At 45.6% G+C, this 11,493-nt stretch overlaps 2 protein-coding genes across 2 annotated transcripts in view; both read left to right on the top strand.

Annotated features, from left to right (window-relative positions):
- The first annotated feature begins 318 nt into the window (after positions 1-318).
- Positions 319-4,409, top strand: LOC121671169 (tubulin alpha-3 chain). Its single transcript, XM_042042416.1, has 5 exons — positions 319-427; positions 1,864-2,086; positions 2,622-2,770; positions 3,107-3,787; positions 4,014-4,409. The coding sequence occupies exons 1-5, from the start codon at positions 425-427 to the stop codon at positions 4,308-4,310; spliced, it is 1,353 nt and encodes a 450-aa protein (XP_041898350.1). The 5' UTR covers positions 319-424; the 3' UTR covers positions 4,311-4,409.
- An 879-nt stretch (positions 4,410-5,288) lies between these two features.
- Positions 5,289-11,493, top strand: part of HPS3 (HPS3 biogenesis of lysosomal organelles complex 2 subunit 1) — a 19,252-nt gene continuing 13,047 nt past the window's right edge. Inside the window, exons 1-6 of the mRNA XM_042042467.1 lie at positions 5,289-5,594; positions 6,455-6,949; positions 8,183-8,369; positions 9,345-9,430; positions 11,140-11,332; positions 11,489-11,493. The exon at positions 11,489-11,493 is cut by the window's right edge and continues 80 nt beyond it. Coding sequence (XP_041898401.1) covers positions 5,372-5,594; positions 6,455-6,949; positions 8,183-8,369; positions 9,345-9,430; positions 11,140-11,332; positions 11,489-11,493 — 1,189 coding nt within the window. The 5' untranslated portion in view covers positions 5,289-5,371. The remainder of the gene's footprint in view (positions 5,595-6,454; positions 6,950-8,182; positions 8,370-9,344; positions 9,431-11,139; positions 11,333-11,488) is intronic.

Below are 11,493 nucleotides of genomic sequence, written 5' to 3'. Positions count from 1 at the left end.
GGTACCACTTCATTTTTACTCAGAGCCTACGTAGCAAACCCCCGGCACCCCAGATGGAGTTTCCCGCCTCGACAGGACAGGACGCACGCACCCACCCCCGCCCCGTGCCGCTCAAGCCCCGCCCCTGGACACGCCCCCAACTGGTGGCAGTCTTCCCCCTCGCCGGGAGAAGAGCGCCCTCGGCCAATCAGAGACCTTCCCTCGCCCCCACTCCGCGCGGGTAATGGCCAATGGGAAGTCAGAAGCTGAGGCGAGGGGCCAATCAATGGTCTTCGCTCCCGCGTAGCCCACGCGGGTAAGGGCCAATGGAAAGCCAGCACTTGAGGCGAGGGGTTTGAGGCGGTTAACGGTTGGCAGTTGGTGTCGGTCGGTGGCGGCGACGGACGTTTTGTGGCGCAGCCGGAGTTCATCTTAGCAAGGCACCATGGTGGGAGACGGGATCCTTGCGGCTGTGGGGGGAGGGGGCATTTGGAGACGGGATCCTTCTGGCTGCGGGGGGAGAAAGGGCGTTTGGCACCGCTTCTGCTGCGGCACCTCATGGGATTTCATGACTGCACGTGCTGCGCCAGGACTCGCAGGCAGTCTCTGCTTGAAGTCACCGCGGTAGCTCTAAGGCAGAAGTGTTGGGGAGGAGAGAAATTAGTGTAAAAGCATATTAACTTTAGAGGAGGCGGGGCATAGAAACCGGCCGATAGCTAGCAAGACGAGATATGTGCAAGGGAAGTCTGTTCGGAGCAGGCACCTCCCGCGCGAAGACGCGAGGGACGAACTGAAACCTGATCCGGGAGGCAGGGAGATAGCGGGAAAGAGCATGGTGGCGACCGGCCGGATCTATCCGCCGTTTTTAGGCCGCCTTGGTGCGTGAAACCGTAGACGGCACGGCACGGCACGCGCTCCTGGGAGGGCGGCGGTGAGGGACGAGGCGGGTGGCGCGTGCCGGGAGCCGCTCCCTGAGTGTAGCCAATCAGAGGAGGAGGTGTGGCCGGCGACGGTGAGGGGCAGAGCGGGCCACTCGCTGGGCGTAGCCAATCAGGAGCGGGTGCGGCCGGCGGCGTGAGGGGTCGCGCGGGCGGCGCGAGACTCGTGCCGGATCTGCGGGGGTGGAGCGGAGACTGCGGAGTTTGATGAAGCTACCAAGGAAACGGGGAAGAGCAGCCCAGACACCTTGCTTTTTCTTTCCCATCTCAGCTTTTTTCTAGATACACTCTAACAGTAAACTAGAAAAGCAGCTTATTTCCATCTCAGGTGTAGGACAATTGAGGTATTGGGAGATTAAACATACATGGCACAGTTGCTTAGAATCAAAGGAGCGAGCTAAAAGGGGGCAGATTACAATCGATTGGGACTCTAAGACGATTTCACATAGGAATATGTATGAAAAAAATATGTACGAATTGCTAGGGCCTAGATAGTGCTATGCTTATTATACAGGAAAATGTAGTGAATGGTCCTGTGCAGGAAAGATTATTGCAACAGTTACCCAGTACGTGGTCTGGTAACAAGTCAAGGAAATTGGGGGGATATTATCTAAAGAGGTCTTCCAAAGACTAAAAGAAGGTGAAAAAGAGACTAGGCTGAATATTAAAGAGGGAATATATATGCAGCATTTTAAGGAATAATGAATTTGTATTCACCTATGTGTGCATAGAAACTATGTTGTCTTTAGGCTCTTCCAATATTCTCAAAGTCAGTGCAGGTCAGCTAAGGTGAGTAGTGTCTTGCCAGCAGCAGACAACTTGTTCTCTTAAATTGTCACTTAAGAGCAAACAGGGAATATTCATTGCAGAAAAGGAAGATCATAGAAAGTACAACCCATGGGCAGGTAGCCCCATGTCTCATTATCATTCTCTTTTTACTTTGCAGCGTGAATGCATATCCATCCATGTTGGTCAGGCTGGTGTTCAGATTGGCAATGCATGTTGGGAATTGTATTGTCTTGAACATGGGATCCAGCCTGATGGTCAAGTGCCTAGTGATAATACAATGGGACGTGGAGATGATTCATTTAACACTTTCTTCAGTGAGACAGGAGCCGGTAAACATGTTCCGAGAGCAGTGTTTGTTGACCTAGAGCCAACCGTAGTTGGTATGTACCCAACATTAAAGGTCTTAAGTGAAAAAGTGAGGATCCGTTACAGATTCCCCACTGTCTTATTTTGTTTCTATAGAACACTACAGATTTTAAAACGTGTGTCTGGATGCTGTTTTGACATTTGAGGTTATTGTTATTTGAAAGAAATTACATAATGGTCTACAGGTAACAATATCTGGAAAACAAGAGAACTTCTTTACGATCTGGATCATCTTTCCGGACTGCTGCACTGCATACAGAGTTTTGTTTGAGTGCTGTCCAGTATCATGTCTGTACCTGTAATGTAGTTTTCTGAGTGATCTCTGTGTTCATTGAGTACAAATACTGCTTTGTGTGTGCCTGATGTTTACCCTGAAACAAAGGGGCAGAAGTGGTGCCAACTTCTTAAGACTAGTCAGACAAAGCTGTGTGTAGTCAGAGATGCTGTCTACACTCTTTTGACACACGTGCTTTGTGTGTAGTCACTAGGCAGCACACACAGAACTGAACAGATCAAACTTATGATGAGGTATTGTGGGTTTTTTTGTAGATGAAGTACGTACAGGCACGTATAGGCAGTTATTCCATCCTGAGCAGCTCATTACTGGGAAAGAAGATGCAGCCAATAATTATGCCAGAGGCCATTATACCATCGGAAAAGAGATCGTTGATCTAGTGCTAGACCGCATTCGCAAACTGGTAAGGATTCATGCTGCAAGTTAGTATTTAAAATAATTGATGCAGCTCTATAGCTAGCTATATTGATGGTTTGCTGGTTTTTTGTTAAGAAGTTTATGCATAGTTAATTGTTCAAAACAAAATAAACCTTTTATTTCCTTGCCTGCCCTGGGCCCCCTTTAAATAAAAATTCAAGCAGTTAAATCAGGACCTTTTAAGAACACTGTTTTTTTTATTTTAACAATGTAAAACTAGCTAACTTATGACAGAAATTATTTTGAATGATTATTTTAATACTGATTTCTCCAAAACCAGCAATAACTTCTTTTTCTCTCATTTTTTTTCAACTCATTATAGGCTGATTTATGCACAGGGCTGCAAGGCTTCCTTATCTTTCATAGTTTTGGAGGAGGCACTGGTTCAGGGTTTGCATCACTGCTCATGGAAAGGCTGTCTGTTGACTATGGCAAGAAATCTAAGCTGGAGTTTGCAATTTATCCAGCACCACAAGTTTCCACTGCTGTAGTGGAACCCTACAACTCAATTCTAACTACCCACACAACATTAGAGCATTCAGACTGTGCCTTTATGGTAGATAATGAAGCCATTTACGATATATGTCGTCGTAACCTGGACATTGGCCGTCCTACTTACACAAATTTAAACCGATTAATTGGGCAAATTGTTTCATCCATCACAGCCTCACTGCGTTTTGATGGAGCCCTCAATGTAGATCTGACAGAATTTCAAACTAACCTGGTTCCATACCCACGAATCCATTTCCCCTTGGTAACATATGCCCCTATCATCTCTGCTGAAAAAGCATATCATGAGCAGTTATCTGTGGCTGAAATTACCCACGCATGCTTTGAACCAGCCAACCAGATGGTCAAATGTGACCCTCGCCATGGCAAGTACATGGCCTGCTGCATGTTATACAGAGGCGATGTTGTGCCCAAAGATGTCAATGCAGCCATTGCCACTATCAAGACTAAACGTACCATTCAGTTTGTGGATTGGTGCCCAACTGGATTCAAGGTATGTAGCCTTTTAAGTGCTCGATATCTAAATGATTAGGAATTGTGTAGTCTTCAGAGGTGACAGTCATACTACAATGTTGTAATCTCCCTGTTAAATATTTTGATAAAGTGCAAAATAACTCTAAGCTATTTTATTTGTAATCATGGTGATTTTTGATTGTTAACAGAAATGAGTCTTTAAGCCTTAGCACTGCTAAGGAAAGTTCTCATTTGTTTTCTTGAAGGTGGGCATTAACTACCAGCCTCCAACTGTGGTGCCAGGTGCTGACCTTGCCAAGGTGCAGCGGGCTGTGTGTATGCTGAGCAACACAACTGCTATTGCAGAAGCATGGGCTCGGCTCGACCACAAATTTGATCTCATGTATACTAAGCGTGCCTTTGTGCATTGGTATGTTGGGGAAGGGATGGAGGAAGGAGAATTTTCTGAAGCCCGGGAAGACCTTGCTGCCCTTGAGAAAGATTATGAAGAAGTTGGCCTAGACTCGGTAGAAGCAGAGGCTGAAGAAGGAGATGAATATTGAGAAAACTAAAGCCTGGAAAAATTTATTTACCAAAAAAAACCAATTGCAGAACCCTGTTTGTTTTCAAGTGTGTTTCTAAATAAAGTTCCAGAGATTATACTGCTGCTTTTTCTTCTTCACTATTAATGTGTGTATTCATGAGGGAAGGACCATTTGAGATGGCAGGTTTTGGTAGTGGATCTGTTACCTGCTTTAAAAGTGCATGGTAATTTTTACCTTCCAACATTGGCCTAGTAAAAAAAAAAAAATTAATATCCTTTACCAGTATGGTCACATGAATAAAGCTTTAGAGACATATGAAAGCAGCTCTATCATGGAACACTTGGCTTATGTAAAAAGTGCTGAACCCGTTGGTTAGAGCATGGTGCTAACAGCACCAAGGTTGTGGTTTCAATCCCCATACAGGCCATTCAGCTAAGAGTTGGACTTAGTGATCCTTGTGGGTCCCTTACAACTGGGACTATTCTGTGAAATAACTAGGCTTTTGTTTGGGGGGTTTATTGGTTGGGGTGTGAATCTTTTTTTTTTTTTTTTTTTTTTTTTTGTTATTAAGAAAGAATTGCTGTATTTAAATACAAAAAAGTCTCTGGTTTTGACTCGGAGACTGAAAGAACCCAGGTTTCAGCAGCCTAATGCATTAGGCACGCTGCTGCCGGCGGTAGCTGCTCCAAGCCGTGCCCGAGTAAAAGCCGATCCGCACACAAACCACCGACCAAACACCCGTCAGCAAGGTCTTCCATTTATCAGTCACCGTTCCCAGTCCGTCTCACACTCCTCAAGGATCACTTCCAGTTTATCTTCCCCCTCGAGAGCTCCGCCAGTGTATAGCGCTGCTCTGCCATGACGGAGGATTCCTGGCAGTGCTCACACAGCAACGGAGTCACGCTAAGGCCACACCGAACCCCGTACGAGGGTACCTGCCCCGGGGCAGCCGCACACGGCCGCACCCGCCCTCGCACAGCGCCGCGCGGAGGCAGCTCTGCCCACCGCGGAAGTGCAGGGCGCCGCCCCAAGAGGCGGCGAGTGCTGTCTCCGCTGCTGCGGCCGAAACTTTCGGGACCATGGTGCAGCTTTACAACCTGCACCCTTTCGGGTCGCAGCGAGTAGTGCCCTGCAAGCAAGAACCGGCGCACTTCTGCTGCGGCCAAGACGTGCTGTTCGTGGCCAGCACGGCGGCCAGCTGTAGGGTGGAGGTGTTCGCCGTGCGCGAACAGGGCCGCTGCGAGGCCCTGGGCTCCTTCGCCACGCTGGGTCCCGTGCTGCGCATGGCGCACAGCTCGGCAGGTCAGTCCCGGCGACCGCTGGGTCCGTCAGTGCTCGGCTGGGGAGGCCGGGACGTGTCAGGCTCGAGTGCGTGGACCGGCCCTGAGGGTCCGCCGGGCGGGGATGGCGGGCCGCTCGGGCCGGGGCCGGGGCCGGGGCCGGGGCCGGGGCCGGTGGGTGGCGGGCGGCGAACAAAGCCGCTCGGGCTCCGCCGCGGGAGGACGACCTGGCCCTCCCACCCGTGTCTGCCTCAGACTTCCCCTCAGGCTCCTTCTCAGGCTCCCTCCGAGCTCGAGGTAGGGCGCGCCTGCTGGAGCGGGCTGCCCAGCGGCCCGGGCTGGGAAGCGCGGGCCGGTCCCAGCGCCGGCAGCGCTTGAGCCTGCAGAGAGGGTACGGGCCGCATCTCCCTTCGTCGTCTGCCTCCGCCTCGGTTGCGGTCTGTGCCCCCTTCCCTGCTTTTGGTTTTTTGTTTTTTGTTTTTAGAGCACGGAGTGGGTGGTCGTTCCAGCCGATCCCACAGCTCTTCATAAGTCTATTGCTTTCCATGGTCTGTAGAGAACAAAACATTTCCTCATTAATGGGTGTGAGGAGGCGGGGAGTGGGGGACCTTGTCTGCAGTCACAACTCATAGAGATAATTCACATAGGAGTTACCCTGGATCTACATCTGTAAATCCTGCTTTTTACTGGTGTGTGAAGTGTGTGCCACCCAGCAAAGAAATTTGCACTTTGTATTTAATTAGGGAAAAATCGGTGAAAACTGTTTTTGGAATTTTTTGTAAGAGTTGAGACTTGATGTTCTTTGTAGCATACTACAGCAGGTAAAGAGCTCAGAAACTGTGCTCTATTTTTTAATGATATATCAGTATGCTTTCTTTTAAGGAGACTATCTGGTGACAATTGAAGAAAAAAGCAAAGCAACTTTCCTAAGAGCATATATGAACTGGAGATGCATGTCTTCAGGGAGTGCTCGCGTGTGTGTTCGGATGGTTGGTCACAAGATGGAAGAGTCATACAGTGAAACCTTAAAAGAACAGATGTCAGTTGTTGAAATGCCACTTTCAGATCCTCCACTGTGCATTTCATGTTGTCCTGTGAATGGAGATCTTCTTGTGGGCTGCAAGAATAAACTAGTCATGTTCTGTTTGAAATACCTGGTCATAAACCAGAATTTGACTGTGTTAGATTTTGAACGCTCCTTAATTTTGCACATTGATAACCTCATTCCTGCTGAAGTTGCATTTTGTGCCAGACATATAGCTGTAACAACAGAGCTGGATGTTCTAATCCTGAAACTGGAACTGGTTCAGCAAAGTGCAGACAGGACAAAGCAATGTGCTCAGGGAGTCAGTGCACCAGAAAAGGCTGAGGATGGAGGTAGGTGCTGAAATAATTTAAATTTTTATTTTTTTTTTTTTTTTTATCTCCAAGAATCTGCTAGTTGATTCCTGTTGTTCTGAAAGTAGTCTCAAACAGGGTCTTTGCCCTTCAGAAAATATTTCCACATCGTCCTATCACTGACTATCAGCTGAATAATCTAGGGCGTGAAAAGTTGTACCAACCTGCCGTTGGAGGTAACATTTCATACTAATATGCCATCACACTTAGAGGGTAGTACAGCATCTGCAGACACAGAATTAGGTCCCTGTTGTACGGTGCCACAATGGGCCAAGTTAAAGTGGTAGTAGTTCAGTGTGCTGTGTTCAGAAAAATTCTATCAGTGTCACTGCCTAAGTAACTGACTTACACAATTAAGAATGTTTCTGTTGTGATGTCTGTGTGCTTTTGTAACTGTTAGGCTCGGAACCTGCCACGATAAAGCACATTCTCCTTTTTCAGGCCGTTATCTTACTCGGGGGCTTGCCTTAGAATTCTAGAAATCCCAGAAATAGGTGTACAGATAGCAATCTGTATGTAATGAATTATCAATTCTCACTTTTCCAAACGTATATGTATCAGATCAACACCAACAAACCTTAGGAAGGTCCTTTCTTTATAACTGAAGAAACTTAAAAGGATGGTCTTTTAGGAATGGAAACTGTACCTAGAAAAAATTTAAAGGTAAATAAGACTCTTCAGGTGGGAACAATATAAATGTAATGTTCTTAACTGAGTGAACATGGATCTTTTCCAGATAGTGGCGTCCTATCCCCAGTTGTTTTTATTACTGAAAACTGCATAGAAAAGTTCCAGTTACTTTGTGAGTGTTATTAGGATTTGCTTTCCAGGACTTAAGTGAGTTTAAGACAATACAACTTCCTCTGATAGCTGCCTCTGCCTTCTCAAAACCTCTTCAGGCAAAAGTCAACATTTTTTGATGACCAGCCATTTGCGGCTCTGGTTGCCTTGGACTCGCCTTCTAATGAACGGTTTACCTGTTTGGGTTTTTTTTCCCCAGAAATCTTGACTCTTAAGTATTCAGACTTTTGAGGCTTAAATAGGAATTGTTCCCATCTTCTAGCATGGTTGTTTTCAAAATCTTGTGGTTTGAGGAAGCCAGTGCTAGCTAGCTAGCTGTAATTGGAGCGTTTAATTGATATTATGTCATACCATTTTCTTACTGCCGAGTGGAATGGTTTGAACAATTAAGATAGCATTTTCATTGCTCAGGTGTGAGAGATGAAAGTCCTTCAACACATACTTTACAGCTTGAATTAGATGAGTTCATCGTATGTCAGAAGCCAGTGGAACTGCTTGGGGAAGAAAGTAAGCTATGTGAGATACCCATCACACTGGAATCCACAGAGTTACCTACAGAAGACACAAAGCGCTTCCAAGTGCAGTATCTGCTTTTCAGGTATTACAGACATACTTTCCCTTTTATGGGTTAATTTACTACAAAAAACCAAACTGAGTTGTGTGTTTTGTCTTTTTGAAAGAAAACTCCTGATGTTTTTACTTCTGGGGTTTTTATAAGGTTTGGTGTTTCTTTGGAACTGAGGAAATTATGGGATTCCAAATAAAGCCCATTTTTTACTATCTTGGAATATTTCACTTGGAAGGGATCTGCAGCAATCATCTAGTGCAACTGCCTGACCACTTCTGGGGTGAGCCACTGTTAAAGCATATAATTAAGGGCACAGTCCAAACACCTCTTAAACAGTGACAGGTCTAGGGCATCAATCACCTCTCTAGGAAACCTGTCAGTGTTTCACTATTCTCGGTAAGAAAATGCTTCCTCATGTCAAGTCTGGACCTCCCCTGGCACAGCTTTGAGCCCTTCCCAGGTATCTTGTCCCAGGATCCCAGGGGGAAATGTTCAGCACCTGCCTCTCCAGGTCCCCTCCTCAGGAAGCTGATTTAGTCTTCCTCTTTCATCAGAATTTCTGTCAAAAGCCGAGGAAGAATTGATGTCAGGGTCCAACAGTGAATTCCAAAGCAAAGGAGGGAAAAGGATGACACATAATAGGGAAAAAAATCGTATTGGAGATGGCATGATGTTCCATATAGCTCAGTGGAATAGAAAGAGAGAGGAAAAAGAAGGTTAAATTGAGGTCAAAATCAATTGCAGGATTTCTTCAGTGATCTCAGACTTTGATGTGCATCTTGCAGACAAGCAAAGAGAGAGGATTTTGGTTGCAGGAACTCAATATAGTTCTAGCTAGCTGTGCTGCTTCTTGGCTTCTACAATGGCATTGGTAGTAAGAGTGTGCATTATTATTGAGTGTTGAAACATGAGCTGTGCCTCTTATAACCAGTGCTGTTTACTTGTCCAGAGTTTATCATCATAATTTCTCATGGCTGTCCCATGTTGTTTTGGACTTTTTTCTAGACGTTTTGCACCCGATCAGTCGCCTTTTGGGTTTTGTGAAGAGACAAAGTTGCACTCTCTTCAACTGCTTCCTGTATACCAGACAGGTATATGGATATGCATGAATGCACTATGGACTGTGTCATAGGAGACTTGTGAAAGGAAGGAGCTTCTTTGTATATCCTGTTTCATACACTGCATGATTTCTGTATGATTTGTTTTTAAATTGAGATCTTCCTCCTTTTTCAGTTGTTTAAACTGAGCTTCTGTTAACAAAAAGTCTTTTAATTTGTCCAAGTTCTACATAAACCTTGAACTAACATACCAATTCATCACACAAAAAGTGTGACTAAATCAGCTTTTATCAGTTCTTTACTGATAAATTTTGTGTTGCAAAACAGTCAGTCTTCACATTGCATTAATAAAATTCTCCGTAGTGTTACAAGATACTAGACTGCCTCTCAGCCAGCCGAGGAAATCAGAGTAGTAAACGTTAATAATCACTAAGATACTGGTTACATTTCTGAAGGGCTTTAATTAAAACTGGAAGGGATGAATGCAGATTTTAGGGGTTCACTAGCTCAAGCCCCAAAAGACCCATGGAAGAATTTAATGCTGTATGTTAGCAGTCAGATTTCATAGAATCATAGAAGGTCCTGAGTTGGAAGGGACTCACAAGCATCATCAAATCCAACTCCTGGCCCTGTGCAGGAGAACCCCAAGATTCCCACCAAGTGCCTGAGAACATTTTCCAAATGCTCCTTGAGCTCTGGCGGGCTTGGGCTATGACCACCGCCCTGGGGAGCCTGTTCCAGTGCCCAACCACCCTCTGGGGGAAGAACCTTTTCCTAATACCCAACCTAAACCTCCCCTCACACAGCTTCATGCAATTCCCTCAGGAACTGCATGTAGAATGCTCTTAGGTCTCTCCTCAGTCTCTGCCAGGCTGAACAAACCAAGTGCCCTCAGCTACTCCTCCTGTGGCCTCCCCTCCAGACTCTTCACCATCTTTTTAGCCCTACCTTAGCTTCTTCTCTAATAGCTTTATATCCTTCCTGTATTGTGGTGCCTCACACTGACCGTAGGACTCAAGATAATGCTGCCCCAGTGCAGAGCAGAGCGGGACAATACCATCCCTGCCCCCCTGGCAGTGCTGTGCCTGATGCATCCCAGGGTATGGTTGGCCCTTGCCTTTTACTGACTGCTCACTCGGTTTGAGATGATTTACTGTCTGCTAAGTAGCAATGCCTCATTTAACTTGCAGCTGACTGAAAAGAATGAGCTGCTTGCCATTTAACTCCAGCTGTGTTATGCTCTCATGTGATTTACAGGCTTTGACAAGAGGGTCTGTAGAAAATGAACACAGCTGTTACCTGCTAAAGTGGCGTCCTAATAAATTCTGCCATTTCCAGCCTTTCCTTTCTTAAGTGGTGACCTATTTTTTTGTGAGCTGCAGTTCTGGATGAGCATTCATTCCACCTTAAAAGTAATTGTCTAAGATTAGACTTTCAATCCATGGATGCTTAGTTGTGGTGAGTTTACCAAGACTCTCTAATGCTGTTACATCTATAGAATTTCTTCACTAGGTGCTAGGTCCATATTTTTGTGAATATGCCTCCAAATGAGATAACATGTCATACAAATTTTTGACATGCACACTGAGCTTCATATAAAACTATTTTTTACTAGCTACTAAGAAAACTAGTCTGCAACTTGGGCAGGTTTGATTGTATCTTTTAGGCATCAAGCTTGGAATGGAATTGCCGGGTTTTGATTTATGAAGTACATAAAATACCTTTCTCATTGTTACATCTAGGAAGTTCTGCAACAGCCTGTGAGGAAACTGAGAATGAGAGAAAACTTCTGAGTCTCTTTTGCTTTTTCTCTTTACCTCATGTTGGATATCTCTACTCAATTGGGAAGTTAGTAGAACTAATTTCTACTTACCAATATTCGGAGAAGTCAGAGCAGGCAGTCCTCACTCCACAGTTCCTGCATGTCATCACAAGGTACTATGTTTATGATTCTACTGATAGTATTACTATGTTTCTCTATGCTGCTGTCCTTTTTAAATTTTTTTTCCCCTCTGATACGTCCCTCATAGCCTCCTGGAAATCTCTGGCTCATGTGTTAGTTCAGCATACCTTCCTGCTTAGGTTTTAAAGCCCAT

The sequence above is a fragment of the Corvus kubaryi genome, unplaced genomic scaffold, assembly GCF_017639235.1.
Source record: "Corvus kubaryi isolate FWS band 111438036 unplaced genomic scaffold, C.kubaryi_AGA036_p1.0 37397, whole genome shotgun sequence".
Taxonomy (NCBI): domain Eukaryota; kingdom Metazoa; phylum Chordata; class Aves; order Passeriformes; family Corvidae; genus Corvus; species Corvus kubaryi.
The sequence above is the reverse complement of the archived record's forward strand: the minus strand, read 5'-3'. Positions and strand labels throughout refer to the sequence as shown.